At 46.7% G+C, this 27,752-nt stretch overlaps 1 protein-coding gene across 1 annotated transcript in view; it reads right to left on the bottom strand.

Annotated features, from left to right (window-relative positions):
• PLPP3 (phospholipid phosphatase 3) overlaps positions 1-7,012 on the bottom strand; it is a 39,125-nt gene extending 32,113 nt beyond the window's left edge. The window contains exon 1 of the mRNA XM_079313886.1: positions 6,472-7,012. Coding sequence (XP_079170012.1) covers positions 6,472-6,610 — 139 coding nt within the window. The 5' untranslated portion in view covers positions 6,611-7,012. The remainder of the gene's footprint in view (positions 1-6,471) is intronic.
• Positions 7,013-27,752: the final 20,740 nt, after the last annotated feature.

The raw sequence follows: 27,752 nt of genomic DNA, 5'->3' as shown, positions 1-27,752 counted from the left end.
TCATTCATGCATTCTGTTGGTAACAAGTTTATGCTTAAGGCTTGCTTTCAAAGGAAGACACTTCAAATTCTCTGGTTTTCGTGGCATTCTGCCTCCTCAGGTCCAACTGGAGGAGCAGCTTCTGCTGATCACGATCCCACTGTTGCAACTGAGCCCTTGCGTGCAGCTGAGAGGCAAGAAGGGATTCTCCAATTTCCCAACAGCTGCTCCAGCACATCCTGGGCACAGACACCCAATCCACACCAGGGAACTTTCCACCTGCTCTAAAATTGTGGAGCAGGTAGTGGCCTTCCAAGGTGGATGTCATGGGAGAGAGTGAAAAGAGTGAAATGGAGAAGGGGTGGCTTTGAAAGGGATGCAAATGCCCTTTTGAGAAAGGGGCCCACTGATCCATGAAGGGATGTGACACACAGGGCACCCTCCTCCCAAAACCCACCCAGGGTATCTGGAAATATGGAAGGTTGGCCACAGCCAGGCCACCAGGCACACTGGCAAGGGGGGAAGCACAGAAGTGTATTCAGCAAACTGACTTCAGACTTTTGTAATTACAGGATAAGTGCTGGATTACTTTAATTCACCCTTTTCATTGAGGTTCTATCATTCTCATTCCTGAGCCTTTTAAATTTTTGTTTGTTTGAAATATGAAACCTGACCTTATTGAAGAACCAAACAAGTCCCCAAGACAGAACAAAAAGAAATGTTAAAAAATAAATAAAAAATAAACTGTATATGATATATATGACAGCACTCATACAAAACCCCAACTGGCAGGGGGGGAAGCCACATCCTGGGAGGGGGTTTCCCTGCTTCCTTCCCCCTTGGAATGCCAGGGAAGCTGCTGCTCCAGCTGCTGCCTGGATGCTGGGATGGAGGGTTTGGAGGCTGCTGCCTTTCCCCACGCTGCCTTCAACAGGCAGGCCCTTGTTCCAGGCACAGGCAGGCTGGGAGACCACAAGGGTCCCTTCTGGATTACTATGCATGAAGTGGGAGCATTGTATGGAGGGAATGGGGAGCATGGAGCCTGCTCTACCAGAGCAGAGCTGGGCTTTGCCTCCCCCTCTCTGCAGGCATTTCAGGCAGAGATGGAGCCACACAAGCACCCTGCCTATCTCAGATGCTGAAGAGGGGCCCTGGTTTGCCAGAGGTTCCCCAGCTGTGGTATGCAAACCATTTTTGGGTGGTACACAGAGCACACGCATCTGGAGAGGCACCACCAGGCTGTATCCAGACAAACAGAGTCAGCCTAGGAAAGGCATGCATATTAAATAGAGATTTAAAGGGTATAAAAATAATCCGTTTGATCTGGGAGCGATGTTTATATTATTTTCTGTGCTCACTACAAACAGGCAATTAAAAAAGTGTCATCTGCTGCAATTGTGATTCCCATCTCCTGCCTGTCTCAGCAGCAGGTACACAGGATTCAAAGCACTCCTGGCCATGAGTTGCACGTAATTCTGCTTTTCCTGGAGACACATCTTCAGGCTGGCCAAGTTCCACCAACTCGGGAAAGCCAACACATTTATACCCCTGAGGACTCGGTCTGCCATAGGTACAGCATTTCCTTGTTCTGCAATTAACACCTCAAGTATAATTGTCAATAATAATCTCTTTTTGATAGCATGGTTGTCTCTTTTTTTTTGTTTGTTTGTTTTCACAAAGCAAATGCAGAAAAAGCGGATTTCAAACACCTCCAAAATATTTCTCTCGCCTTTACTTCCAGTCATCTTTGGCTCCTTTGGTCTTCTAAGGGAGGAACAACAGATGGGTATCACACCTTAGGTGCTGACTGTTGGTTCAATAAGAAGCTTTTCCAGGCTCAAAAAAAAAAAAAAAAATTCCTTTACTCCGGAGTTATGTCAGAGTCCAACTGCACAAGGTGCCACTTTTGCCAACCTGCCTTTGCCAGAGCAGCCATCCCTGGCCAGGAGCTCTCTGCCACCAGGAGATCCTGCAGGTACAGAGTGATACATAAACATGAAGGAGCAAACCCCACCTAGGGATGCTCCAAACATGATGAGGACTCTCCACCCACACAGCTTCTCCCATGTGGTGTGGGCTCAGTCCTCTCTGACACAGAGGAGACACAGTCACCCCACAAAGGGCTGGGACTGCCCAGCTGCTTTGGAGCAGTCAGGATTGCTGTTCCTTGCTGAAAACAAGAAATGGTTGGCTCAGCATCTTCTTCAGGTGCATAGAAAGGTGTCACCCGTGCGACAAGTGAGTGCTGCACAGCGGGGTAGTCCTAAAAATAAAAACAACAGCCCCAACCCAAACAAAGCAAAGTTGCTTAGCTCATCACATCCAGCTTCACACCATCCAAATAACTCTAACCTCACCCCTCATCTCCCATTCCTCCCACTCCTTACACTTAAATGACAATCCCAGGCCTGTTTGCACCAATTTTTGTGATGAAGCGACAGGGCCCCTGGCAGAGCTCAGATCCTTTTTGCTTCTGAGAGCTGAAGGACTACACAATTTTCTACACAGAAGAGGAAAGTCAAGAGTAATCTAAACTGTTAGCCCAAATTATAAGATTATATCCCCACTTACATAAACATGTCAAGGTCCAGCTAGCATAAATATTTACTTTCAAAGTTCATTTAGCATCAAGCTCACTACAAGAGATGCCAAATTTGTGAGAAGGCTGCAGAGATATTAAGGTTGCAAGAGGTCTATCCATCTGTTGCTTTAAAAACCCTCCCCAAGGCAGTAAAACTTGTGTTGTACAGATTAACTGGGATTGACAGAAGAGAGAAAATTAAATTAGAGGCAGAAAAGAAGAAGGGCAGTAAATTATGTGCAGTTTACATCCCACCAGCCTGAAACATATGCTCCCATAAACCCAATTTCCACAAGCCTCAGAAGCAGGTATGCCAGATGAAATCCTTCTATTTTATGGCACAAGCAGGACTTTTTGGAAGCAGTTTTACCTGCACAAGCTGCACAAATACAAGCTACTGAAGACCCTCATCTGCCCTATCACCCTTGCTGACACAGCCTTCCCCTCTTCTGAGATTACACGCTTGACTTAGCACCCGTCAGCAGAGCACAGGTGGCTGCTCAGAGCTTGCTGAACACCAGGAGCCCCTGCCAAGGGAACACAGCAGGTCTGAGAGCAGGAGAATTAACCCTAGATGTTACATCTGTGGGGCCAGGCTCCAGAACATCCCACCTCAAGGGTCAGGGCTGGAGGCTTTTCCCAACCTGGCCACCTCTCCTGCATCAGGAGGAGGTCTGGAGGCTGCTGCAGGACACCAAACTCCCATGGCACCAGGGGAAGCTGTGCCCTGAGATCTGTCCCAGATAGATTCTCCCAAATAACAGCTCTAAGCTCCAGGTAGGAGGTGCAGGAGACTCCTGGCAGAGGGATGGGCTGAGGATGATCAGGTGAAGGTGGAGTGAGGTCCACCCATCACATCTCTTTGTTTTGCTGCTCAGAGAATTCCCCACCACTGGGGAAAACACCAACCAGCTCAGCAGGGACAACTTCAGAGCCCCTCATTCACATTTTCAGGTGTTCTGCAGTGATCAGGAGACAGGGACAGGGCAGCAGGGACTCTTCCACACCACCAAGCTCGCCTGTGGCCCTAACAATTTCAGGAAGCATCTTCCAATCCTCTAAACAGAGCCCTCCAAAGAGGAGGAAGCAGATGGAGAAAGTTATTTTCCCCCCCTTGCATGACCTGCTTTAATAAATGCACACTCAGTTCTTTTCTGCCTTTTATAGTGAGTTAAGCACGGGCATGGAATTTCTGGGAAGTTCACAGTGTCAGCCATCAAACCTCTTGTTCCTGCAAGAGCCCAGGGATTTATGAGTGCCAAGTGCACTCATTAGAGCAGTGGGCTGGTCATTCAGCAACATCCAGCTCCCTGCCAACTCAGCTCAAGTTGGAAATGCAGGAAAAACAAAGGGTCTGGTGCAGTGGATCTTCATCCAACCCACTCCATGACCCTGTTCCCCAAGAAAAGAAGATACAAATCTTCCTCTTATGCATCTGCTATCAAGATAACCATTGTACTGCTTAAGGATGAAAGACAAAAGTGGATCTTTCTAACTACTCTCACCAAACTAAAGCTGAAGGAAGCTCCTGATAGCTGAGCTTTACTAATTCATACTTTCTTAGATGTTTATGATAATTGTCTCCTGGGTAATTTGTTTAAATTTGTGTGTAAACAAAGGGTTTGTACACATCTACAGCCTCACAGAGAGTGTGTCACTTTTGAAAAACATTTCAGCCATAGTTCACTCTTTTCATTTTCCCCTCAGAGAAAAGCAGTTCAAGGCTGAATTATGGCATTACCTGCAGCAGGAGCCAGTGCAGCCTCACAGGCCTCTGCAAATCAAATGGCCAGTTTTAATATTTCCACAAGTGGTCCTCAAATGAGAACAAGCCTTCTGTTTCCCTGCTTCTCTGAATGTCTTTGGGCAGCTGCTCAAGAGGTGTAACTCAGTTTGACTGCACTGGGACTTTTATATGGGACTTTTTTTTTTTTTTTTAATTCCCACTGCATATGTAAATATCCATCAGCTTGTACCTGTCCACTTTTCTCTTACAGGAAGGATTCAGCTAGGGCATCTTTTTTCCACCTTCCAAGTGTTTTTTTTGGGATTTTTTTTTACAAGAAAATGGGAATCAAGTGCTCGGAAACTATAAACTCATAGTCTTCCCTAGTAAAAGGCAGAGAGAAGAGCAAGCCAAGCCTCCCATGAGAGGGGCAGCTTTCACAGCAACTTGTGCCCAGTCATCCACCAGCAGGTCTGATACTCCTGGTCCTGGTCTGGGTGTATTTGCAAAGCCCATCCCCAAAAAAACATAATGAGCTGTCCATCCCCAAAAACACATAATGAGCTGTCCATCCCCAAACACACACCATGGGCTGTCCATCCCCAAAAACACCATGGGCTCTTCATCCCCAAACACACACCATGGGCTCTCCACCCCATAATTATCTCCCTCCTCATGTCCCACCCATGTTCTTCACCTGCCAGTGACCAGTCATATCTAAACTTTCTGTTGCACTAACACTCTTACTTTTAAATGCTCTTCACTCTAAAAAAAAAAACCAATAAACCAACAACAAAACAACAATGAAGAACCCCAACAAAACCCCCTAAACAAGCCAACTCTGGTGTTTACTTCCCCATTTCCACCTGTAGCAACCTAAACAAAGCAACAATCACAGTTTTGCTGTATCACATTATTCCCTGCTAACAATACTTTCCAGTGATGCTTGATAAGTCCTGTTTACCCAAACTAGCACAAGTAGAATAACACATGTCAACCAACTGCTTTTTCATTTAGAACCCAAAGAAGGGGAAGCAAAACTATTTCTCCATTCAAAGAGCACCTACTCATGCCAGGAATGCCTTAAGTTAAGAAAACTTGGGTAAATAAAAGTTTAAAAGTTCTGACTCCTAGGAGCTGTTTTACTAGGAATTCGACTTTGTGCTTAAATAAGTGAGGTAAGTCCAGCTAGTTATGTTTCTACTTATATGAGTTTCATGTATGGGATATCAAGTATTTTTATTTTTTCCAGATCCGAGAAGATGAAGCTTTCTGCACTGGCCCCTGTTCTTGTGGGAATATAAAGAGAAAACCATGCCTCTCCTCCTAGCGTATTAGTGCCCCCTAATACACACCAGATGATCAATAAACTGCATAAAAATTAAATCAAACTGACAGTCTTTAAAAAATGGGCTCTAAGCAGAAACAATTGTTTTAAAGACTGTGGTGTCTGGAGTATTAAACTCACGTGCTGTTGTGTTATTAATCTCTTTGTTGGAAGCCAGTTGATTTCCCCTGCCTGTGTCTGTCAATTAAATATTCAGCATCGCAGCCACAATGGAAGGGTTGATGTTTTGGAATGCGAAAAGTTTTGTTGATTTTTTTTTTGGTTTTTTTTTTTTTTTTTGAGACGCGCTGTTGACAGTTCCCTTCCATGCCACAGCATCTCCAAAAAGCCGAGCAGGGCAGCGCTGCCAGGACAGCGCTTGGAAGGCGCGGAGTTTGGCGAGGCGGGGAGGGAGAGAGGAGCGCTGGCGAGGCGGCACAGCGAGCTGAGCTGCTCTTTTCTTTTCCCCCGTTCACCCAAACCCGAGCCCAGCGCTGCCTCCAGCCGGGCCCATCCCCGAGCCCACAGTGCCCCCTGCGCCCCGCGGCCGCTGCCCCGCTCCTCGGCCGCCCACAAACGCGGCCAAACCGCCGCAACCAGCGCCCGGGGGTGCGGGGGTGCCGAGCCCGCCTCTCCCCACAGCGGGGACCCCCGGCTGCCCCCCGTGCTCCCCGGCCCGGCCCGGCACGGCCCTGCCCGGCCCGGCCGTGCCGGGGCCCCGCTCCGCTTTTGTTCGGGCAGCGGCGCGGCCGAGCCGTGCCCGCCCGCAGCGCAACTTTCCCAAAGTTTTCCGCGGCTGGCGGAGGGGCTGCGGGAGAGGGGAGAGCGGGGAGAGAAGGGGCGCGGAGCCGTGCTCACCCATGACGAGGCAGAGGCAGTCGAGGCAGATGAGCAGCGCTTTCTTGCTGCTGCTCTTGGCCGGGTTGTTGTTGAGCGCCGGGCTGCCCCCATTCTTGCTCTCCGGCGGGATCGCCTTGTCGTACTTGTAGCTCTGCATTATCGGGGGCGAGCGCCCGGGACGAGCCGTGCCGAGCCGAGCCGGGCCGTGCCGGGCCGCAGGGAGCCGCTCGGAGCCGAGCCGGGCCGGGCCGAGGCGCGCCGCCGGGCTCGCACGCCGTGCGCCGGGGAGGTGCTGCCCGCGCCGCCGGAGCCGCTCCCGGCCTCTCCGGCAGGCGAGAGAGGCAGGCGGGTCTTCCCAAGGAGAGAGAGAGGAGGGGAAAAAAAAAAAAATCAAAGTAGCAAAACAAAAACCAAAACCAGCTCACCCCCCGAAAAAAAAAAAAAAAAACAAAAACAAAAACAAAAAAACCACCGGGAAAGTGGTGAAGGGGGCAGCGAGCGACAAGTTTGCGGGTTGTCCCAAAGGCGGTGTAAAAGTCCTGGAGGAAAAGCCGGGGGGAAGGATTAAAAAAAAAAAAAAAAGCCAAAAAAACCCCCCCTATGTATGTGTATATATATATATAGTTGTATATATGTGTATGCCCGGGGCAGGTGGGCTCCGGTCGATGCTCCGCGCTGCGCTGGGGGCTCCGGCCGCGCCCGCCCCGGCCGCTCTGGGAGCCACCGGCTCGCTCCTGCACTTTTATTTCGCTGGGCGATTTCCACCCCTCAGGAAAAAAAAAAAAAAAAAAAGAAGAAGAAGAAGAAGAGGAGGGGGGAAAAAAAAAATCAGTCACTTCGCCTCGGATGGGATATCCAAGTAAGCACAGCCCCTTTCCTGCATCTGACATTTTACATACATAATTAACTCCACATTTTTTTCCTGAGGGAAGTTAAAAAAAAAAAAAAAAAAGAGTTAGGAACTAAAGTTTTCTCTTGTAGACCAGAAGGAGGGAGCCTCTAGCGTTCGTTCATACAGGAGTGCAGGGGGGAAAGGAAAACAAGCAGCCGATCCAAGGCTGGAGGACTCCCGAAAGCTGGGAACGGTGCAAGGGGCAGAAAACTAACAACAAATAAACTTTATAAATATTTTTCTCACGTTTTTTTCTTTCTGCCCTCCAGCTCTGTTCCGTGGGCTGAGACAGGGAAGGGGACATGATGTGTGTGGGGCAGACCCCAGCGGGGCAACCCTGGGCTGAATTTTGGCTGTGCCACCCTGCCAGATGTGCAACCGGGGCAGCTTTGCGCTCCCGCAGCAGCAGCAGCATCAACTTTCATCAAATGAGTGCAACGAGAGAGCTGGGTGAGGGATTGTTGTGTTGGTTAATCGCTCCTTTGGTCTAATTAAAAATCATCAAGGAAGTAAAGGAAAGGTTTCCCAGGAGCTGCGGCTGGCAGGAGGGCGATGCTGTGCTCTGAGCAGGGGTGCAGGAGGTGGGGAGAGAGCTGCTCCCCCATGGAGCTGCTCCGGACAGTGTTGATACACTTCTCTTATTTTTTGGGTCGTGGATTTGACCTCAGCCTCTCACCTGTGTGCTGGCAAGGCCACCCTTCCCCGAGCTGTGGCAGGGGCAGCTGTGCCAGGGATCTGTTCAGACACATAACATGGGCACACTGAGGCCAGCCTGGCAGGGAGGAGGAAAGTTTCCAAATTTTACTTTTATATGTGCGGTGTGAAAAGAAAGGGGAAAACACACCTTGGATGCTCCCCCAGTTCTTTCTTTGTGCCTCAGTGATGTGAAATCAGACATGAAATCAGGTGCCACCTCCCACCTCGATGTTGAGGGGACTCCTTTGGCCATTATCATCCCATAGCACTGAGTACAGAAGCATCACTTTTGGCCCAAAATGTGCCAATCACCCAAGCTGCCCAGAAGGGCACATCTCAAGGTCTCTCTGTCTTTCCCCTGAGCATGACCGTGGTGTGGATGCCTAATTTAGGCTCCTGGGATGCCTGAAGCCAGGGGAAAGAATCTTCACGTGGGAATTCTCCCCCAGCTGTGGGCACACTGCCCAGCCCAGCTGGTGTCCACTGTGGGGCCAAGCATCCACCCTTCAGAGCCTGGTCCTGCCTAGAGGAGCCCACAGATTCCAGCAGCTGGCTGCATCCTCCCCACATCCCCAAATCTGCTGATTCCCTGGGTTAAATTCCATTTTGTGTTCAAAGCAAGGAGAAAATAAAAACAAACAAAAATTGAGACTTATCGTTGTAACAGCAAATAAAATTTAAAAAAATTAAAAAGAGAGGCTTTCTTGTACTTTCAGGGAAATTGAAATTATGGTTTCGTATTTGCATTTACAAGACCCCTCAGGCTACTTATGTTTGCATTTTCATAACAAAAAGATTGTGCTGTTAATTGATGCAAGCCAGGGCACACAAATCTGAATCTTGGACAATTTCTTAAGGGAACAGCAGCCACCACAATTGCCCAGTTCACATCTGACAATGGGTAAATCAGCAGTACCAAAAAGCAGCTTCTGTGCCTTTGTCAAGAGATTCCCTGGTAATAATTAATTGCTTATTCATAAATAGAATTATCATATGTACCATGCAACAGTATCCTTCAAGACCTCAGCTTTTCCTTTCAGTCAGACTCAAAATTCTCATTGTGAACCGAGGCCTTTCTTTATAAAAATGATTTGAATGAACTGAGTTTGCATTACCAGTGAATTTTGCTCTGCAGTTTTGGAGAAGGACTGATTTCCACCACCTTCCCACCCCAGCTGGACCAAATCTCTGGTAAACAAGGAATACGCTGATATAACTTCTGGGAAAATAAAAAAAAAAATGTTGTGCCACTTGTTCTTTTCCAGATTTATTTCATAACCCAACAATTTGAAAAGAGTTTTATTCATTCAGTCTTGTTGTTTTCAGAGACTCATCTCTTTCAGGCTATTCTCGGAATGGGTGAAGGGACAGGAACATTTGCTCTCCCTTTTATCTTTGTATCAGTGACACAGGACTGTGTGGAAACCTGTTCATGACATGTCAAGAACTTAAACAACTTAAAAATTGAGAGAAAGTTTACTCTTACTTTACTCACCCATCATGACCAGACAACATGATCCTGGTATCTGCCAAAAAAAAACCACCTCAAGCCAAACTAAAAAACAACAGTAAAAATGTTCTTGTGTTTTCTTTTTTTCTTTCTTCTCCATACAATAGGGTGCTCAAGTGGGGCAGTAAGATCTGGTTTGGGACAAGAGGAGCCCAAACCTCTTGCTTGAGAGTTTGTGAGAGCTTGTGTTTCCACCAGGTTGGTGTGAGGAGAGAGAAGGGAAAGGAGAATGCTCCAGTTTCTGCTCTGAGGCTCATGGAAGTAGTTTATCCCACACATTATTTCATGTAAAACAGCCATTTCTCAGAGCAGGGAGTGAACCTGCAGCCTGCCCTTGTGCTCCTGCTTACCTTCTGCCCTGGCCAGCACCATCCCTGTGCTCCTGGGGCTGCTCCACTCACAAGTGTAGGGTATCCCAGAATCCTGGAATGGTTTGGGTTGGAGTGGGCTAAAAAGATCATCTCATTCCCCATGGGCAGGGACACTTTTCACCATTCCAGGTTGCTCCAAGCCCTGTCCAGCCTGGCCTTGAGCATTTCTTGGAGCTGCTAATGACCATGGCTACAGCAATCCTAAAATAAGAAAGCGAGCTGATTGTTATCCCTGATCTGAGATTGTACCCCACCAAAGGGGGAAACCAGAGCACACTTAGTGCTGATCATCAGGTGGCCTGAGCTGGAGTCACAAGGCTGAAATACCAGAAAACTTCTGAAAAGTCCAAAGCTCAACCACCACTACCCTGTTCAGGGGTATTTTTAGCATCACCAGCTGCTGCTGCTGCTGGAGAAAACACCCCCAGAAGGGCAGAGAGTGGAGACATTGCCCTGCCCGTGGCAGGAGGAGGTGAGGGCAGGACACCTGCTGTGTCCCCATGCTGGACACCATCCCTGGCATCAGGTTGTCCAACCTGCACAGTTAAATTTTTACCAAGGCTGGAGTTAGAGCTGACATTGCAGAGAAAGGCAAATAAAAGTGAAATCCAAAGGGGGGCCCAGTTCTGCCCTCCCCAGTGTGGCTGAGAAGGATCAAGCCTCATAAACCTTCAGGTCATTAAGAAGAATTGCTGATAAATGTCATCCTGGTGCAGAGTTTGGTGCTGCCCAGGAAATTGGGGATCCAGGCTGGAGGGTCAGCCCACAGGCACGTGCCTCAGTGACCCCAGGGCTGGGACACTCTGTGGTCACACACCCGTGCCCGGCATCACAAATCACTCAGGGTCAGCAACATTCAATTTGCCAACTTAAAGTCCAGTCTGTTTTGAAACCAGGATCTGTATTCCTGCCAAGTTTCACAACCCTGATGTTTCTCCCTAATTTAATTTAGTTCCCCTAAATCTTGCTGCCTCTTGGCATGATTGGAGGATATCAATTCACGTTATTACAAAAATGAAAATAATTTTTAAAAAAGGAAATAAATTTCAAATGACATGATCTCAACAAAAAGCTTGAAAATGTGAGGTCAAAATCTTATCCAAAAGATCGAAACACACAAGCTGTAATAAAGGATGTTATTTGATTTAAGATTTCCTAAGCAGCAAATCCCATGATTTGAAGAAGCCTGATTTATAATTTAGGGACAGTGGGGACTGGCAACACCTTGTGCACAGTCCCAGTTGTGCCTGCCTTTCCTCTGCCATCCCTGTACTCAAAAAAGAGAATAACAGCACCATCTACTGCCATTCCTCAGCATTCGCCTGGGAATGCCCAGCTCCAGCTCCACCAAAGCACCTCAGCAGGTCATGGCCCAGTATTGACAGAGGAACGAGCAAACTTGGACTGCAAAAATCGAAAATCAGCAGTATAAATTACTACTGATGCATGCTAAAAATTATTAAAAATTATTACAACTTTCAGGCTTCAATAATACACCTTCCCTTTAAAACTAACAGAGCAGCATTTTCATATATTTCCCCCAAATCCTTTTGTGCGTTTATTAGCACAGCCTTGAAGGGCTGTCTGCAGAATTCCCAATTTCTGCCTTGGCCAGGCATTTTCACCATCAACAGCAGCTCATGAAAGAGGTGGAACATCCCCCTGGTTTCCAACCTGGTAAAACCCGGGTCTGTGCTGGGGCTGGCCAGCTCCCAGGAGTTTGTTTGAAAGTCAAGAATGTGCCGTGGTTTAATTACACTGCTAGGCTGGGCTCGAAATGAAAGCCCCGTTATAAAGAGCAGTCTCAGAGGAGAGCTCCAGCTCGGGTTTTTCTCCCCCAATTGATTACTGGTTAACTCGGGGTAGTTAACACATTTGTAATGTCTGGTCCCGGGCACTTCCCAGGTATTTGTTGCAGGATACAAACATTTGTGGTTTATAAAGTAAACAGCTCCGCCGACATTTTTTGGGCTTGGATTTATTTCTGGTCGCAAACTGTCTCAATGACCTGGTTGAAAATGCTCAGCATCCAAGTGAAAAGTGAAAGAAAAGTTGATATCTTTTTTTTCCACGTCTAGACCAAGTCATTTTTATGGGCCACCCCAAAGTGTGAAGAAGCCCTGACCATGAGCACAGGTGAGTGGTGGCCACTGTGGGGCAGCAGGAAAAGTGATGCTGAACATGAGGTTGTGCCTTCCCAAAGTGAACCAGAACTCGGCTTTGGTGGGATGGTACTGGAGGGAACTGGGTGTGTAACTGGGGGAGAAGGGAGAGGCTTCTGAAAGGCATCACAAGCAAAAATTGGAAAAAAAAAAAAAATGGAGCAAGATTGGGGCTCATCAAGACATGAAGCAGCACAAGAAAAAAGTGAAGCACATGGCCCCACATGTAGGGACCCTCTGTCCATCCTTTCTTGCACAATTATACATAAAAAAATGGAGTTTCACCAGGGCAGAGCTCCAGCATCACTCCTCACGTGAGCTGTGATGGCCAGGCCAGGTATTTGTATACAATGCACAAGTCCCTGGGCTTATCTACTCCCAAGTCTCTCTGTCTTGATAAGTCATTGTCCAGCAGCCTCAAGAATGTCAAAGTGTTTGCCAGGGCCAGGCTGAACCATCCCCAAATATTTGCTGCAGCACACAGACTGGGTTTGCTGTAACCCTGGTCACCCTCTGTGCCATGCAGTGCCAGGGGGATGTAAAGGAGATGCACAGCCCAGTTCTGCCATGGAGGGACTTCCCTGCCACCAGAACAGGGACAAAAGAGGTTTTTCAGGCTGAGCTGAGCATGATTTTGCTATGTGCTGACAAAATTTAAAGGTTCCACGGCAGCAGCTGCTTGAGCAGGACCTCAGTGAGTTCTGCAGCAAGCCTTCAAGGGGCACAGCACACACACAAAATCTCACCAGCAGCCTTCAAAGCCTGCTCTCTGCTCCCATTTATCTTATCTAGTGCTCCACTGAAGCAGGGATTTACATAATGCACACCTAATATATTAATGTTGCTATTCATCCAGAGGATCTCGATACTGTTTTCTTTGAAAGTCTTGCCAGGCTCCTTAAAACACAAGAGGGTTTTATAGCTCTGAAAAGGACTTGCTCCCCCATTTGTGTTCTGAATCCTTTCACAGAGCCTGTTTGCTTCTGTGATAAGAGCCAGGCCCAAAATCTCAGCAGTTTGGGTTATTAGTGCCTTACAAAACTAGAGCACTCAAATTACTGACTCAGCATGAACAAGTTGTTTCACACCCCCTTTCTAGCTGCAATTCCTTCCCCAGAAATTATCTTGCAACACAACCTTTTAATGGACAACCCTTGTCTCACTTGTCACACACATTTCCAGTTAATTTTTCATTTTCTCTCTAAGTGCACAAACTCCCCTTCTTGCTTCAGTTTTCCTGTTTAATTTAGCTTGGGACACTGGATTTCCAAAGGCTGAAGAGATGTCTGTAAAGAAGAAGAAAATTCTGTTTAAGTTATGGTACTGACCTTAATGCAGCTCAAATGACTTTACAAATGCACACAAAGTTGCCTTGCAGACCATAGCATCAAACCACTAGAAGGAGGATGTTTTCCCTGTAAAGCCAAGCAGATTCCTTGGGATATATACCCAGCCTATTTTTTTCCTTTATTTTGAATGGGATGAAGAAATACTTGCTTTTACATGAATTATTAGGCATAAATTATTCTTCTACTCAAAGGTGGACTTAGAAAAATGAGAAGCACATTGCCCACTTTATTTTAAACAGTGACAATGCTGAAATCTTGGAACACATTTTTGAGTATTGGGTTAGTGGTTGATCTTTCTGCCTTCATGTCTTGCTTTGTGGTGCAGCTGAACATAAAGAATTGGGCTGAGTACAGGAGGAGATGAAATTAGGTGGCTTTAGCTATCCAGAGTCTCAGACTATGGTATTAATGGTCTCTTCTGATCTTCAAAATCTGCAAATTTGCTCTGAATCAAGGATTATGAAACAGCAAAGAGTAAATCCCTTTAAAATTGGCAGTAAATGTCAGGGACTACACTTTAAACACACAAAGACACAGGTTCACTGACAGTCATTGCCCAACAGCCCACAAATAACTCCGTGCTCCATCACAGACCCTTTATCTCCTTTATCAGAATTGCCAACAACAAACACTGAATGTCAAAATCCCCCTGTTTCCAAACACGAGGCTATTTTGAAACACTGGGGTTCAAAAATGAAAGAAAAAGACACCTCCCCTCCCCAAAATGATGCATTTTGGGTTCTCATTTTACCTGTCCCCACCTTTTCCCACCTTTATACCCTCCTGCCTTCAGCAATCCTTGCACCACCAGCTGCTGGGAAAGTGGGGCAAAATGCTTTTGGGGTGACAGAGCCAACTGCAAGAGCACAAATCACACAGGTCAGAGAAGGCACTGCTTTATTTGGGTTTGTTCTCTTGTGCTCCTCAGGGGCCAGGGTGACTCTGTGAGCTTCTGTGGGCACCTGATAAACATAATACTGGTAGGTCATGGTGGGCATTAAGAAACCTGGCCCTGATTTTACTCTTTTCTACTGTATTTGGATGAAAAGCTCCTAATAATGGCCCTCAAAGGGAAAACAGGATCACATAATGGTTTGGGTTAAAAGGGGTTTTCAAGATCATCTCATTCCTCCCCCTGCCATGGGAAGGGACAGCTTCCACTATCCCAGGTTACTCCAATCCCTCTCCAGCCTGGCCTTGGACACTCCCAGGGATGGGGCAGCCACAGCTGCTCTGGGCATCCTGTGCCAGGCATCAGCATCCTCACAGGAGAGAATTTCTTCCTATCTAATTCCTATTCTTTCTAATCTACCCCTGCCCTCTGTCACAGTGAAGCCATTGCCCCTTGTCCTCTCCGTGTCCTTGTCCAAAGTCCCTCTCCAGCTCTCTTGGAGGCCCTTGAGGCACTGAAAGGGGCTCTGAGTCTGGAACCATCTCCAGGCTGAACACCCACAGCTCTCCCAGGGTTCTGCAGCCCTCAGATCCTTGTGGCTGGACTCACTCCAGCACCTCCATGTTCTTTTATGGACACTCCACATGTTTTTTTCTATTTCTTGACCCACTCTTGCTCGTGTTTTCCATGCTCAGGCAGCTCCTTGGTGGCTGGGAAGCTTTAATTCCCTGTATCACACACCCCACCTGAAGGCAGGAGAGAGAACAGCCCAAAACAGAAAAAGAGCAGAGGAGAACAGAACTTAAACTCACATGAAAAAATAATTGCATAAAAGGGGAATCTTGCTTCCTAAAATAGGCTGGCACCAGGCTGTAACACGAGACCCTTCTGCTGGTGCCAGATGAGGAGAGTGAGCTCAGCATGACCGCCTGCCCTTACAAGAACTCAGCCTGGACAACACAGGGCTCTTCTGAGAGCTTTGATTTCAGGAGAAAGCAATAAACAGCACCTTGCTTCAAAAGTTTCACCATCCATAGAAATTAAACTTGGCCAGTTCAAAAGGCTATTATTAATGTGCCTTCTTGTGCAGATATGATCTCAAGAAAAACACACATCTAGGACTAATAATAACAAATAATAGAGTTATTCATACAGCTGCTGCTTGCAGGATGGCAATTTCCCCATAATTGCAGGCACAGGGAATGGGCACACAAACAGCAGTCTGTAGTGCCTCTGCCTACTCAGGGCTTGGGTTGAAGCTGTTTCTTGTAGGTACATATACTTTTGGGAAGAGAAGTGTTTCAAACAGCAGCAGAACCTCGATAAAGCTCTTCTGCATCCCTGCCTGATGCTGTGTTCACACCAGGAAAACACAAGGAAAAGACAAACAAAAGGCATGAGCACAAAGGTGTCTCAGAGGGACAGTGGTTTCTAATCCTGCCTTCCACCCAGGGGACAGAGGGAGAGATGCTGGTCCCTTCCTCATCCCAGGAAGATACTGCAAGGTAAAGAGGAGGAAAAATCTCCCAGGCAAGGGTTGTCTCTCATGGTGCTTCTGCTTTCTCCCAAATCCCATCAATGCCCCAGGGACAATTTGGCTTATTTAGCAAACAAGGTGGATGATGCAAAGGTAATTCCCTCATTGGGAAATGTTTCCCAGCTCAGAGCAGCTGCATTTCCAGCCACCCCAGGCTGGGTGACACCAGGGACTCCACACAAGAGGGTGTGTGGATGAATCCCTGCACCTTGGCTTGTGGATGGTGCCTTTCCTCTTCCCCTGTCACATTATTTTCCTGTGCTGGTGGCCCAGCACTCAGACCTTGGAGGGAGCTGCAGCACAATGAGATTGGCAGCAGAGATGGGAAACCTCCACCTCCTCAGCCCTTTGACTTTCCCCCTCATCCAGGTGGGATCCTCATTTTTTATCCAGCTACCATCATAATTTCAGAGCCCAGGACTGCATTTGGGAGCCCAAATTCCCATCTTGGATGCCATCTAGTGCTGAGTGCTGAGAGCAGAGGAAATTCCCAAGGTGCCTGGAGCTGCCAGGAGGAAAATCATCTTCTAGGGGCTGCTGGCTCCTGCCAGACTTTATTTCCCAAGACCCCACCGAAATCACCTGTGATTTAGGTTGATAAAATTTATTCTGAATACTTTTTTATCTACCTTTTTTTCCCTCCTCTAATACAAAAGAATTTCAGGAATAAACAACCACATTTGCAGCACAGACTCAGGAGATGGGACCCCATTAAAAAGAAATATTTTCTGGGGTCATCCAAAATCTGGTTTGGATGGTTTTGTTTCCTGGAGATGAACCATCCAGCTGAAGGGCTGGGGTTTGTCCCATTGCCAGGTTGAGGATCCTCAGTCAAACCCCAAAATCCAGGCACTCTAAGGAGGAGGGCAGTGTAACTTTCCCAATTTCAGCACTACCAATTTATCCATTTCCCAGTGCTGCTGGCTGGGAGGTTTACATTAGATATTAGGGGAAATTTCTTCACCCAAAGGGTTTATCAGGTGTTGGAACTGCCTGAGGCAGAGATGGAGTCACCATCCCTGGAGGGAGTTACAAGGTGTGTCAATGTTGGGGACAGGGTTTGGTGGTGACCTTGGCAGTCCTGGGCTAGTAGCTGGAGTCAATGACCTCAAAGGGCTTTTCCAACCTAAATGATTCCATAATTTCATTATTTTTTCCATGTGGTCCCTACAGAATGTCCACCCCACTGATGAGCACAACACATACCAGTCCATAAAGTCCTTCCACCACCCAGACTCAGCTCCCAGAAGCCTCCTGAGGCTCTTTGAGGTGAAAAACCTCCCTCCTGCTCCACAGCCCAGAGCCCAGGAGCACACTCCTCCCATGTTCTGGGTGCTCCCATCCCCACAGCTCCCAGGACCAGCCCAGGTCTGTCTCAGCCCAGCTCTCACCTCTGCACTGCAATGCAGACATATCCCCAGGGCATGTCTATCCTCCCTGCTCAGGCTGCTCTGCAGCTGCCAGGGAGCAAGTCAGGTCTGGTTTGGGAGCTGCTGGATGGCACTGGGGTGCAGAGCCAAACAAATTTTGGGCACTGTGTGGCTGCAGTGGCTCCAGAGCTGGGGCCAGGGCAGGAGGCTGCCCTGAGCTGCTCCTGCACTGCTCCCCAAGAGCTGTGGCACTCTCCCACCCACCCCTCTGCTGCTTCCCTTGCTGCTGCTGCCATCCTGCCCCCCCAAAGCTGGCACATCCCAGCTCTGGGGCCATCAGAGCATCCTGGTACCTTTGGGGCCATGCCCCCTAATCCAGGGACTGATCACCTTGGAGGAGCTGAAATGATTCACTTGCAGGCTTGCCTGCTGTTTTATTAACTCAGTTTTTTTCTCATCTGCAGTTTCAAGTGGTGCAGTTTTGAGATCAAAGCCCTGCCCTGCTCTGATGGCTCTGTGCAAGCCTGGCCCTCACACTGCCTCCAGGAAAGGTGTGAGACAGCCCCAGCCAGCATGAACCCATCCACACAGGAGGCAAAACTGGACTAAGTGCTGCTCTCACTCATCCCCATCCAAGGTTAATTGGCTTTAATGTGGGAAGAACATACCTGCTCCACTGATCGTGGTCAGGCCAGGCCCTGCAGTGTATTTAGAAAAAACTCACTGGTTTTCTGTGAAATAGCTGCAGTTACTCCTGGCCTGAGGAGAGCAGGAGTGGCTGGAGAGTGTCCTGAATGCACAAACAGAGGGCAGGACAAGGCAGGGGGCTGCTCCATCTCCCAGCAGCAAGAGGGATGCTTGTGTTGGGCTCCTGCAGCGACACTCAGCTCCAATTTGTTTAAAGGTCTTGTGCACCCTCTCTCTTGTTTCTTCATATTACCAACAGTCCCATGTGTGCCCTTTCCTCCCCTGCTTCTGCAGGACAGGAAGATCTTAAATGGGGCCATGGCTATCATAGAACCATAAAATAGTTTAGGTTGAACCTAAACTACTACTAAGCTACCAACCATCTACTTCTAACCCTCCTGCAATGAACAGGGACCTTCCACCAGCCCAGGCTGCTCCAAGCCCTGTCCAACCTGGCCCTGAACACGTCCAGGGATGGGGCATCCACCACCTCTCTGGGTTTTACCACCCACATCATAAAAAGATTTCTTCCTTATATTGAGTCTGAATCATTCCTCTTTTAATTTAAAACCACTACCCTTTGTCCTGTCACAACAGGTCCTGCTAAAATGGCTTTCCTCTTCAATTTCTGAAGTCCCCATCTAAGGCAGACCAGACCTCCCAGGCAGCTGGAGATGCTGGTAAAAGCTGCCCAGCATCATTCAGCACATCAGGAGCAGCAGAACCTGCACCTGGGCAAACTCTGAGGATCAGCCTCAGGTGAACCTGCACAGAAGGGTAGTAAGATTTCATTTTGGCTTAGATCTGCCTGGCTTAAAGTGTTTAGGAATTGTTCTATGAGAAAATGAAGCCAAACCTGTCAGAAACAGGTGCATTTCTGCACAGCCATTCTGGGCAGGAAAACAACAGGCTATGGGCAGTCCCACCAGTTATACTGGAATGTAAGTGTGGTCTCTGCAGGGCATGTTGAAATCCCCAGCCTGGGGGCACAGGAGCAAACCCTGAGGGTGTTGTAGCTGGGTCAGAGTCAGCTCCCCCTAGAACAGGGTGTCCTGAGCACTGCCCTCTCCCTTGGGTGCTGGCTGGGGCATCTGGTGTGTGACAGCTCAGGAATCACTCAGGAGCAAACCAGCCCCCCCCAGATGTGAAATGAGCCAAATCTTCTTCTCATAGACCTGTTCCATCATTCCTCATTTACCAAAAAGCTCTTTTTGTTCTCCCACATGAGCCAGCAAGCAGAAGCACCATGCTGAAGGACTCTCTTTCCTGTTATTTATTTGTTGTGCATCTGAAGTGTGTGCTGCTGATAAAACACAGGCTGTGGTTTAACAAATTTTAACAAATCAGTGCAGCAGTCCTGATCACAGCCCCTCTGAGCAAAGGGCTGCTGGATGTTTCCTTATCTAATCTTTCACACTTCAGCATTTCTTCATATACAGCACTGATAATTAAAAATACAGAAGGGGATGATCATGAGGAGAGATTAAAGAACTTGAACAAAACAGTTGAAAACAATAATAGCATTACATTACAGGGAACAATGTCTTCTATTAACTGACTGCTGTGCAGCAGTGCTGAGGGATCCCAAGCCATGGCTCAAAATCCCTCTGTGTTAGGTGACAAGAGCTGCTATAAAAAGCAGACAAACTCCCTACAGGATGCAAAAGGCAGCCCAGCAGCTGTTTACATCTCCAGTTTTTCTGGCACAGATCCATAATTTCTTCTTGTTTTTTTTTCTTTTGCTGAATTCCAAAGGTTGATAAAAAGCTGCCTGAATCAAGTTTTGAGGCACTTTATTCTTTGAGCTACTCTGCATTTTAGAAAAAAAAAGAAAAAGATTTACATCAGATGATACATCAGTTAAAAATAACTGGGAAATATCAAGTAATCATAAGTACATGTCCCACAGGTTTACATATCTTGAATACTGAAATGACTCTAACTAAGCAGTGAGTCTCATTTTTGCCCTTGGGAATATCATACACAATTCCTTCTGTTTTGATGGGGGTTTTGTTTTGGAAAGCTGTCTTAATGGACACTGCTCAGTGCTTATGTCAAAGAAGGCAGACCAAAACTCTGCTTTGCAGCTGGAGTAGGATGGGATATGAGGTTAGTTCTTGTGGGACTTTTTTCTTAGGATTCTGTGCTGGCTTTGGCTGAAGTAGAGTTAATTTTCTTTGTAGGAGTCAGTGTGGAGCTGTGTTTTGGATTGTGCTGAAAACTGTGTTGATAATACAGAGCCTCATCCTTCATAAAAACAGGAAAGCCTTGGACTCCAAATGAAGGATAAGCAGCAAGGAATCCAGACTTTCAGCTATGAGTTCCACAAAAAGAAAAACAGTCCCACAGGCTTTCTTCATTATGGCTCAAGAAGCACCAGGGCTGCCTTTAGAGTAAAAATTGCTCCTACAGCACGTGGAGACCCAAGAGCATCCCTGTACAAGAGCCCAAACCTGTCTGAAACTGCATGAGCAGCCATTAGCCAAAAATCCCATCTACCATTCCCCACCTGTGCAGCTGCAATCACTTCAGAAAAGAGAAAAAGCAGCAGACAACACCATTTATTTATCATTTATTACTGTGAACACAATTCCTTGACACAATTACACTCCTGGTAAAGGAATATTTCCTCCTAAAGCTCCCCCGGTGTAGGTTTGAACCATTCTCACATGTTCTATCACTGGATTCCAGGGAGAAGAGCTCAGCACCTCCCTTTCCATGTCCCAGGAAGCTGATTCCAAATGAGACAAGCCCAACATCCTTTCCATTCCTCCCAGGATGTGCCTTCCAGCTTTGTTACCCTCCTCTGGATGCATTCAAGGACCTTCAGAAGGAGCAGGACAGCTAAAAAAAAAAATAATAATGAAAGAAACAAGTCAGGCTGTACATTTTATAAACTGAGAATAAAGGCTGACAGCAAATATGGGCAAGAGAACATAGAGCATGAGACAATTGAGATGTGACACACAATGAGGAATTCAACAAATAAAAAAGCCCTCAGTGCTAGGATGCATTAATTCATTCAGCTGATCCCTTTACTTCTACTCACCCTAACTAATTTAATGCCCAAACCAGAATTTGAGATGCAGGCAGGGCAAGAAAAAGGCACACCAGAAGAGGAGGAAAGGATGAGAAGCAGCATTTTTTCCCACTATAAGCTCCTTTATTTTAGCTCTGCCTCATCAGAGCCCTTGATCACACATGGGATACCCTTCAGCAGCCCAGTTTGCAGGTTGTCCTACAAGACATAATGTCAATCACTGTATCAATCACTGCCCTCTTTGTTTTTCTCAGGCTTGCATTCCTAACCAGACTTTCTCAGCAAGGCTGCTGTGCAGTCCCAGGGAGGGTTAAATGGTTTTCCAGCTGATGCTTGGCTTCAGTTTCTTTCCACTCTGCTCCAAGGGCCAAATCCAAGGCTGGCTCTGCTCCCTCTGCTTTCAGCATCACTTGATAAGTTCCTTTGTCTGGAAAACCCTTCAGATTTATCTCCCACTCCTCCCAAGCTGAGATAAGAGCCAAATCCCCAGCACCTCCTCTGAACATGTGTGACTCAGATGGTGGGGGAGCACAGCAGGGCTCTGTCTCCATTGCAGCCTTGCAGGACCCAAAGCTCTCTGTTGTTCCACTTGTTACACACCCCAGCCTGTGCAGAAATGGCACTGAGTGACTCGATGAGACCTCATTTTGTACTAATTGAGCTTTGTCACTGTAATTCCTGCACAGCAATACGTTCTGGTGTGGGGAAACCCACATGATTCCACCTACATCTTCTAGATTTTCCCTCCCAGCCCAGCACACTTGGCAAAAAAAATTGGTTTCTCCTCAAGTAGGCTGTGAAAAATGAAGATTCTCATCTGAGAACAGGTCTCCAAAGACTTGTGCAGAGGATGTGAGCATGGTTCCCATGGCCACACCATCCCCAAGGCTCCTATCCCAGAGGGCATCCTCAGGCTGGAGGCAGAGCAGGAGGGATTAAACCAGGATGGCTGGCTGACAGAAATGATAAAACCAGATTAGGAGATCTAATCTCCAGGCAGCAGGAGCAACTGATGGGAAGGCCAGCTGTGAAAATCACTTTCATTTACACAAGGCACAATAATGGGCCAAAAATGCTACTGTAGGGTGATGTCTGGTGTCACGTGAGTTGGTTAGAAAATATTTGCGGGATTATTACAATATAGCATTTCTCCAATCAATCAGTAAATTCATGTATGACATACACTGAAGTGCATGGGAAAAGCCAACTGCATTCAGCAGCTACTGGAAAAAAAAGGTGGAAAATTATCCTAATGCACAGGCTTGTAATAGGACACAAGTAAAATGATATCCCTGCTTCTAAAAGCAGCCATGGCAAGACTGTAAAATTTAATTGATGCACAAACACACAATACAGCCTATATATGATACCCCTGACTATCTAGCACTACTGCTGCCCACATCTAGTTAGGGTGTCATGAGGCTGCTGCTCAGGAACACAAAATAGAGACAAAAGATTGTTATTTCTCATCGAGGAGGTTTTGGGTTGTGTGTTTTTAACACGGACGGTTAAATTTGTGTTTATTTTCACAATACACTGCTGGGTTAGTAAAAAAAGCATCAGATAGAGGGTAACTCAGAAGCCTGGGAAACAGGGAAGACACCCTTTAATATGTGTGGTTTGTGGCTAATCTCCTGGTTGGTAAAGTAAGAGTAACATTCTTTTGGTGATGGCACTTTGGCCCTTTGGCTCATTGTGATTTTTCCATGGCAGTAAGACACACGGTTTGGAGGGGAATTTCCCCTTTGGAATGCTGCAAGGTGATGTTTGCACACACATCTTTGAGGGTTTTGTACAGTGTCCCCCCACTTTAGCTGATGGATCATCACTGCTCATGGAAGAGGTCTCACCTCCCTATGGAAGCACAGGAATTCCAGGGAAAGCCTGGGAGCACAAAATTCCTGCTGAGCAGCAAGGGACAACAGCTTCTTGGACAATGGCAACTTGTGCTACAGCCTTTGGCAATTATCTCTCATCAGAGCTGCTGGATAATTAAGGCTCCTGTCCCAATGAGTGTGGCAGCTCTGACACGTTCCCCACTGCAGCTGTGCCCAGCTCAGTGACCCACATAGTGCTGCTGCAGCTTGGATGAGCCCCAGCTCACAGCCACACTGAAATGCCACTCATGGAACCAAAATCTGCTTTGTGGCAGCCTTTGAAGTCCATTACAGGCATGGCACTTCTTATCCTTAAAGATGATCCTGCCAGCATTGATGGAACACATGCTTTTCTACCAGAAAATCTGAATTTCTGACTGCACATCCCAATGCAAAAGCCCTTTTGGTTGATTTTTCATCTCTAGGAGGCTCTGCAATTTATCTCTGGTCTGCTTGGGCTGCAGGCTGATGCAACAGAAGGGGAAAATCTCTACTTCTCTTGTAAATAAACTTGCAAATAAATCGAGCCATCCTGTTGCCATGCCATCCTAATTCATAAGGCAAGAGCTGCTCTCAGTTCCACCTCTCCTTGCTGTGCACAGGTCTAGGAATATATGAGAGACCATTCAATGAATGTCTGCAACTTACACCCACTCCATCTTCATGCCACTGCAACCTACACACAGCTAGATTCACTCCCTGGACACATTTTCTTGATTCATGTTCAAAATCTGAGTGAGTGAGATTTTATATTTGCCCTGACTTTTTTTTTTTCCCCTGCTTTGCTGGCTGCCACATGGCTGGAATACAGATGCACAAAATGTTTGGGAAGGTTCTGATGAGCCCATGGTCACAGTGTGAGCCCCTTCTCTCCTGGAAGGTGATCCCTTTGTGGTTGTGGATATCCAAAGTTATTCAGGCTGTTCTCTCAAAAGTATATTCAGGGGGTGAGGGGGAGAGGGAAAAAGTTCTGCTGTCAGAAATGGATTTTTAATTTGATATTTAATCAACCATCTTGCTAATGCTACTGTGGTTTCTCACATCTCCTACCAGAACTCATTCCCATGATGGAACCTAAAATGCTTTTCTTAAAACCTGCAAGATATTCTTATGCATGGAATCTCTCAATCTTTTTTCCCCAGTAGTTGATTTATTAAAAACATTTAATCTCAACTGGACCAGTTCCTAAAGAACTCACCCCAATGGTTTCTGAAGGAAGGGGAAGCCTCCATAAAATATCAGAGACAGAATTTCACAGCCATAGCAGCAAGGGAAGCATCAAATCTAGGGACATAATCACATCGAGTTCCTGATGATCCCTAAATGTGGGAGATTATTTCAAGTCATACAACTTCCAGATTTTTTTTTCAATTCAATAATATTTGAAAGAAGCCACACAAGCTTCTCCAACCAAGATTTCTGATGCAACAACTCCTCACCGCAGACCAAAAATAGCAGAATTATGAGCGCTAAAAGTGTCTAGCAAGGCTTTTTATTTTAATTCATATTTGAGAAAGGTTTCTAGCAGCTGGGGAAAGTAAGAGCTGTATTCATAAAACCCTTGGCTATTTGCCACACAAATGGTGCTTTTATTGAGCAGGGGGCAGTGGTGGGGGGGAAGGGGGAATGTGCCTATTCCCCATCAGGAATGTGTTTCTCCGATTCATAAATCCTCCTCCTCTCCTCCAGCTGACTAAAGGAAACCTTTCTCAGTTTGCCACTGTGATGAGAGAGGGTCAGAGTGATTCCCTGAGAGTGCCAGGGCCAAGGAGAGAGAGGCATTTCATTAAAACAACACAGTTATTAAAAACACACACACACAAACAGGACTATGTGCTACAGCCCAGCCCAGGGACAGCAGTGGGGACAAATCTGTCAAAGGTACAGCCAACCCATCATACTCACAGCCTGCCACTGAGGGTAATGCCCTGCCATAAATACAGGCATTTTTCAGAACAGCTCTGAGAGTTTCCAGCCCAAAATGCCCTCTCAGACACAGGCAGGGTGGAGGAATGAGTTACGAGGATGGGGAACTGAAACATAGACAGATTGAGGGCTAAATAAAAATAATATAATACCTGGGTTTACTTAAAAAATGGTGATTGAAGGTGATATGTTGACACAACTGGAAATGGGAACTAGAACTCTTGATTTCCCCCAGGTAAAGCTTTGTCCTGAACTGCAGGAACTGCAGGGCACTAAAGATGCTCCTGAGATGCAGAGGAATATCAGCCCCATGGGTTGTTCTGGCATTAGTGACTTCACAGCTCAGCCCTTTTAAAAGTGGAGCACTTTGGGTTAGTAAAAGAGGTCTAACTTTTGGCAGATTCCCAGGTGGGGAGCTTGAAAGCAAAAATAAAATAAAAGCTACTTAAACCTTAGGGCACGGCAGCAGCCAAGAAGAAGGTTTGGATGGGGATTTTTTGACTTTAGCTCATTTCTCCTACTTTGGGCACTCCAGCCCTTAACTGCACATAACCCTTGAGAACTTGCCCAGCATCCCACAGGGGCTGAACCCAAATCCTGAGGTCCTGGCTGAGGCACAAACTAGGCATTGGATGTGCAGGGACTGAGCTCACAGCATCCCTCCACCCCAGGCAGGAACATCTGCACTCCACAGCCTGGTCCAAATAACAGATTCTGACACTTCAGTAAACCTCACTTCAAGTATTTCTTCATTTCATGCCATCTGTGTGTGGTTTAATTTTATCCCTATTCTTGTCCTGGCCATTGTGGATGTGGAGAACATGATGTTCCTCCCTGTTAGATACAGAAAATGCTTCAGCTGGGCAAGGAAATAGTGGACTGAGGCTGCAAGGTCACAGATCTTTAAACAGCATCTCATACCAAGGTCAAAAAAGGCTGAATCTACTGCCTAAACTCTTCCTCAGTCTGTGCCTGGAATAGATGCTCATGGGTGCAAAGTGAAGGGTGAGGATAAACTTCAAACTCCTCCTCAGCAGCAAGTGCTTTCCCAGTGGAGCTGGGATTATCTCACAGATTATGCCCTAAATGAGAACATACTTGGCAAGACACTGGAAAAAAAAATGCTACTACAAGCAGCTCAGAGAGTTACTGATTTTGCCTTCACCCTCCTACAAGTTATCTTCCAGAATTTGCTGCTGAGGCCACAAAGTTTCTGTAGGAACTGTACTGCCCACATCTTGTAAAAAACAGGAGGGCAAGACTGCATGAAAATAAAAAAATGCACCCTGATCTTTTCATATTGCTCACCTCACACCCATATTGGGCTTCATATTTGTGGACAAAGCCTACAAGATTGATTGCATGATTGCAAAAAAAAGCAAGTAGTGCATAGAGAATCATAGAATTGTTAAGATTGGAAAAGACCTCTAAGATTATAGAGCCCAACCACAGCAATCTGCTTTAAAAATAACCCCCCAACCAAACCATCACACTAATCACAGGGCATATAAAAAGATAGCAGGAATTCATTACTGTTACATTCTAATGGGTTGAGGAATCCAATTACTCATTTGTGCCCTTAATAAAATCTTATCCAGAAGTCTCATTCTCCTGTAGGAGTAATCCTCTCAGAAATAATGTCCTGCTCTTGCTGCTGGTTAGAGTGCTGTGCTTGCACAGGCAGGCAGTCCCTCCTCAGCAGCCTCCTCATGAAATGGGTGCTCATCATGGGCATGCTTAAAATGTTCTGTTTTCCCCACTCTCATACAGAGTTTTCAGCTCACATCCCCACCAGAGCATCACATCTTGCCAGACAGATTTTCACCCAAAATCAACAAGAGGCCATAATAGGTTCTGGACCCACACCCATTACATTTTTTGAATAATGCTGCTTGCTGTTCCATTATATAACACTCACAAGATTGTATTTGAATAACCAATAATTTTAATAACCCCCCAGAAAAGTTAATTTCCAACACTGTAGCACAAATACTTCAACATCTGCTCCTGGCTGCTACACAGGGTTTGATAAATGACATCACTTACATAATATAAATGGGAATTGCTTGGTTACAAATCTAATGTGCTAAGCTGCCTCTGATGCATGCAGTTTCTCCAGCATTCAAAAAAAACCCATTTCACATGTCACAGTTTACCCACTGCTGCATTATCTCATTAACCATCTCCTCCCAAAACAGACTGGGAATGAAAATCCTACTGAAAATCCACAGATTTAGGGCACTTGGTGCATACCCCAGAAGTTGAGCTTTTGTGTTTACAGATGCACAGCATCTCTGGCATATTTTTTTTTTTTTGGTCACATTGAACTGGCACCCAAGTGTGGTGGCAGGAGCAGGGTGCAGAGGTGGGAGGCTGGAGATGTTCAGCTATAAACCCTTCTGTAGGTTCACCAAAGCCAAGTGTTGCAACAGGCTCCTTGGTGCCTCCCCAGCCCCTCAGCATCCTGCTGCTTAGCCCTGCATTTCCAAAAAAAAAAAAAAAATCCCCTTTGAATATCCAGTGAAAGCACCAGCAAAAAGTGGGAGCTGCAAGGGACCCAGGTTTCTGCCCAGGAGTCCTGAATCCCACTAAAAGGTGCAAAAAATTCCATGCTTTAGCACTCAGACCTAATTCCTCGTGTAGCTGCAGCCCTGGCAGCAGAGCAGGGAGAGTTCAGGGCTGGGTATTCCATGGCAGCTCTCCCTGTGCCATCTCACACTCCCTTCTGACAGGGTGGACGTGCAGCCAGGACTGGGGGGGCTCCTGGCTGGCACTGGGGTGTAACAAGAGGCACAGGCAGCAAAGCAAGAGAGAACAAGTCCTGGCAGGATGTATTTAATAATTCCAAACCCAGAAAACCCGACTGCTAACTCGCAGTGTCTGAAAAAACAAGAGGCAACTGGCCACAAAGGAACCAAAAGCTTGTGAGGATGCCCTCCCCTAAAGAGAGACATATATCCTGCTGCTCAGACAAGGGATTTCTCAATGAG

This window comes from Erithacus rubecula, assembly GCF_903797595.1.
Source record: "Erithacus rubecula genome assembly, chromosome: 10".
Classification (NCBI taxonomy): domain Eukaryota; kingdom Metazoa; phylum Chordata; class Aves; order Passeriformes; family Muscicapidae; genus Erithacus; species Erithacus rubecula.
This window is presented reverse-complemented; position numbering and strand designations above follow the sequence as displayed.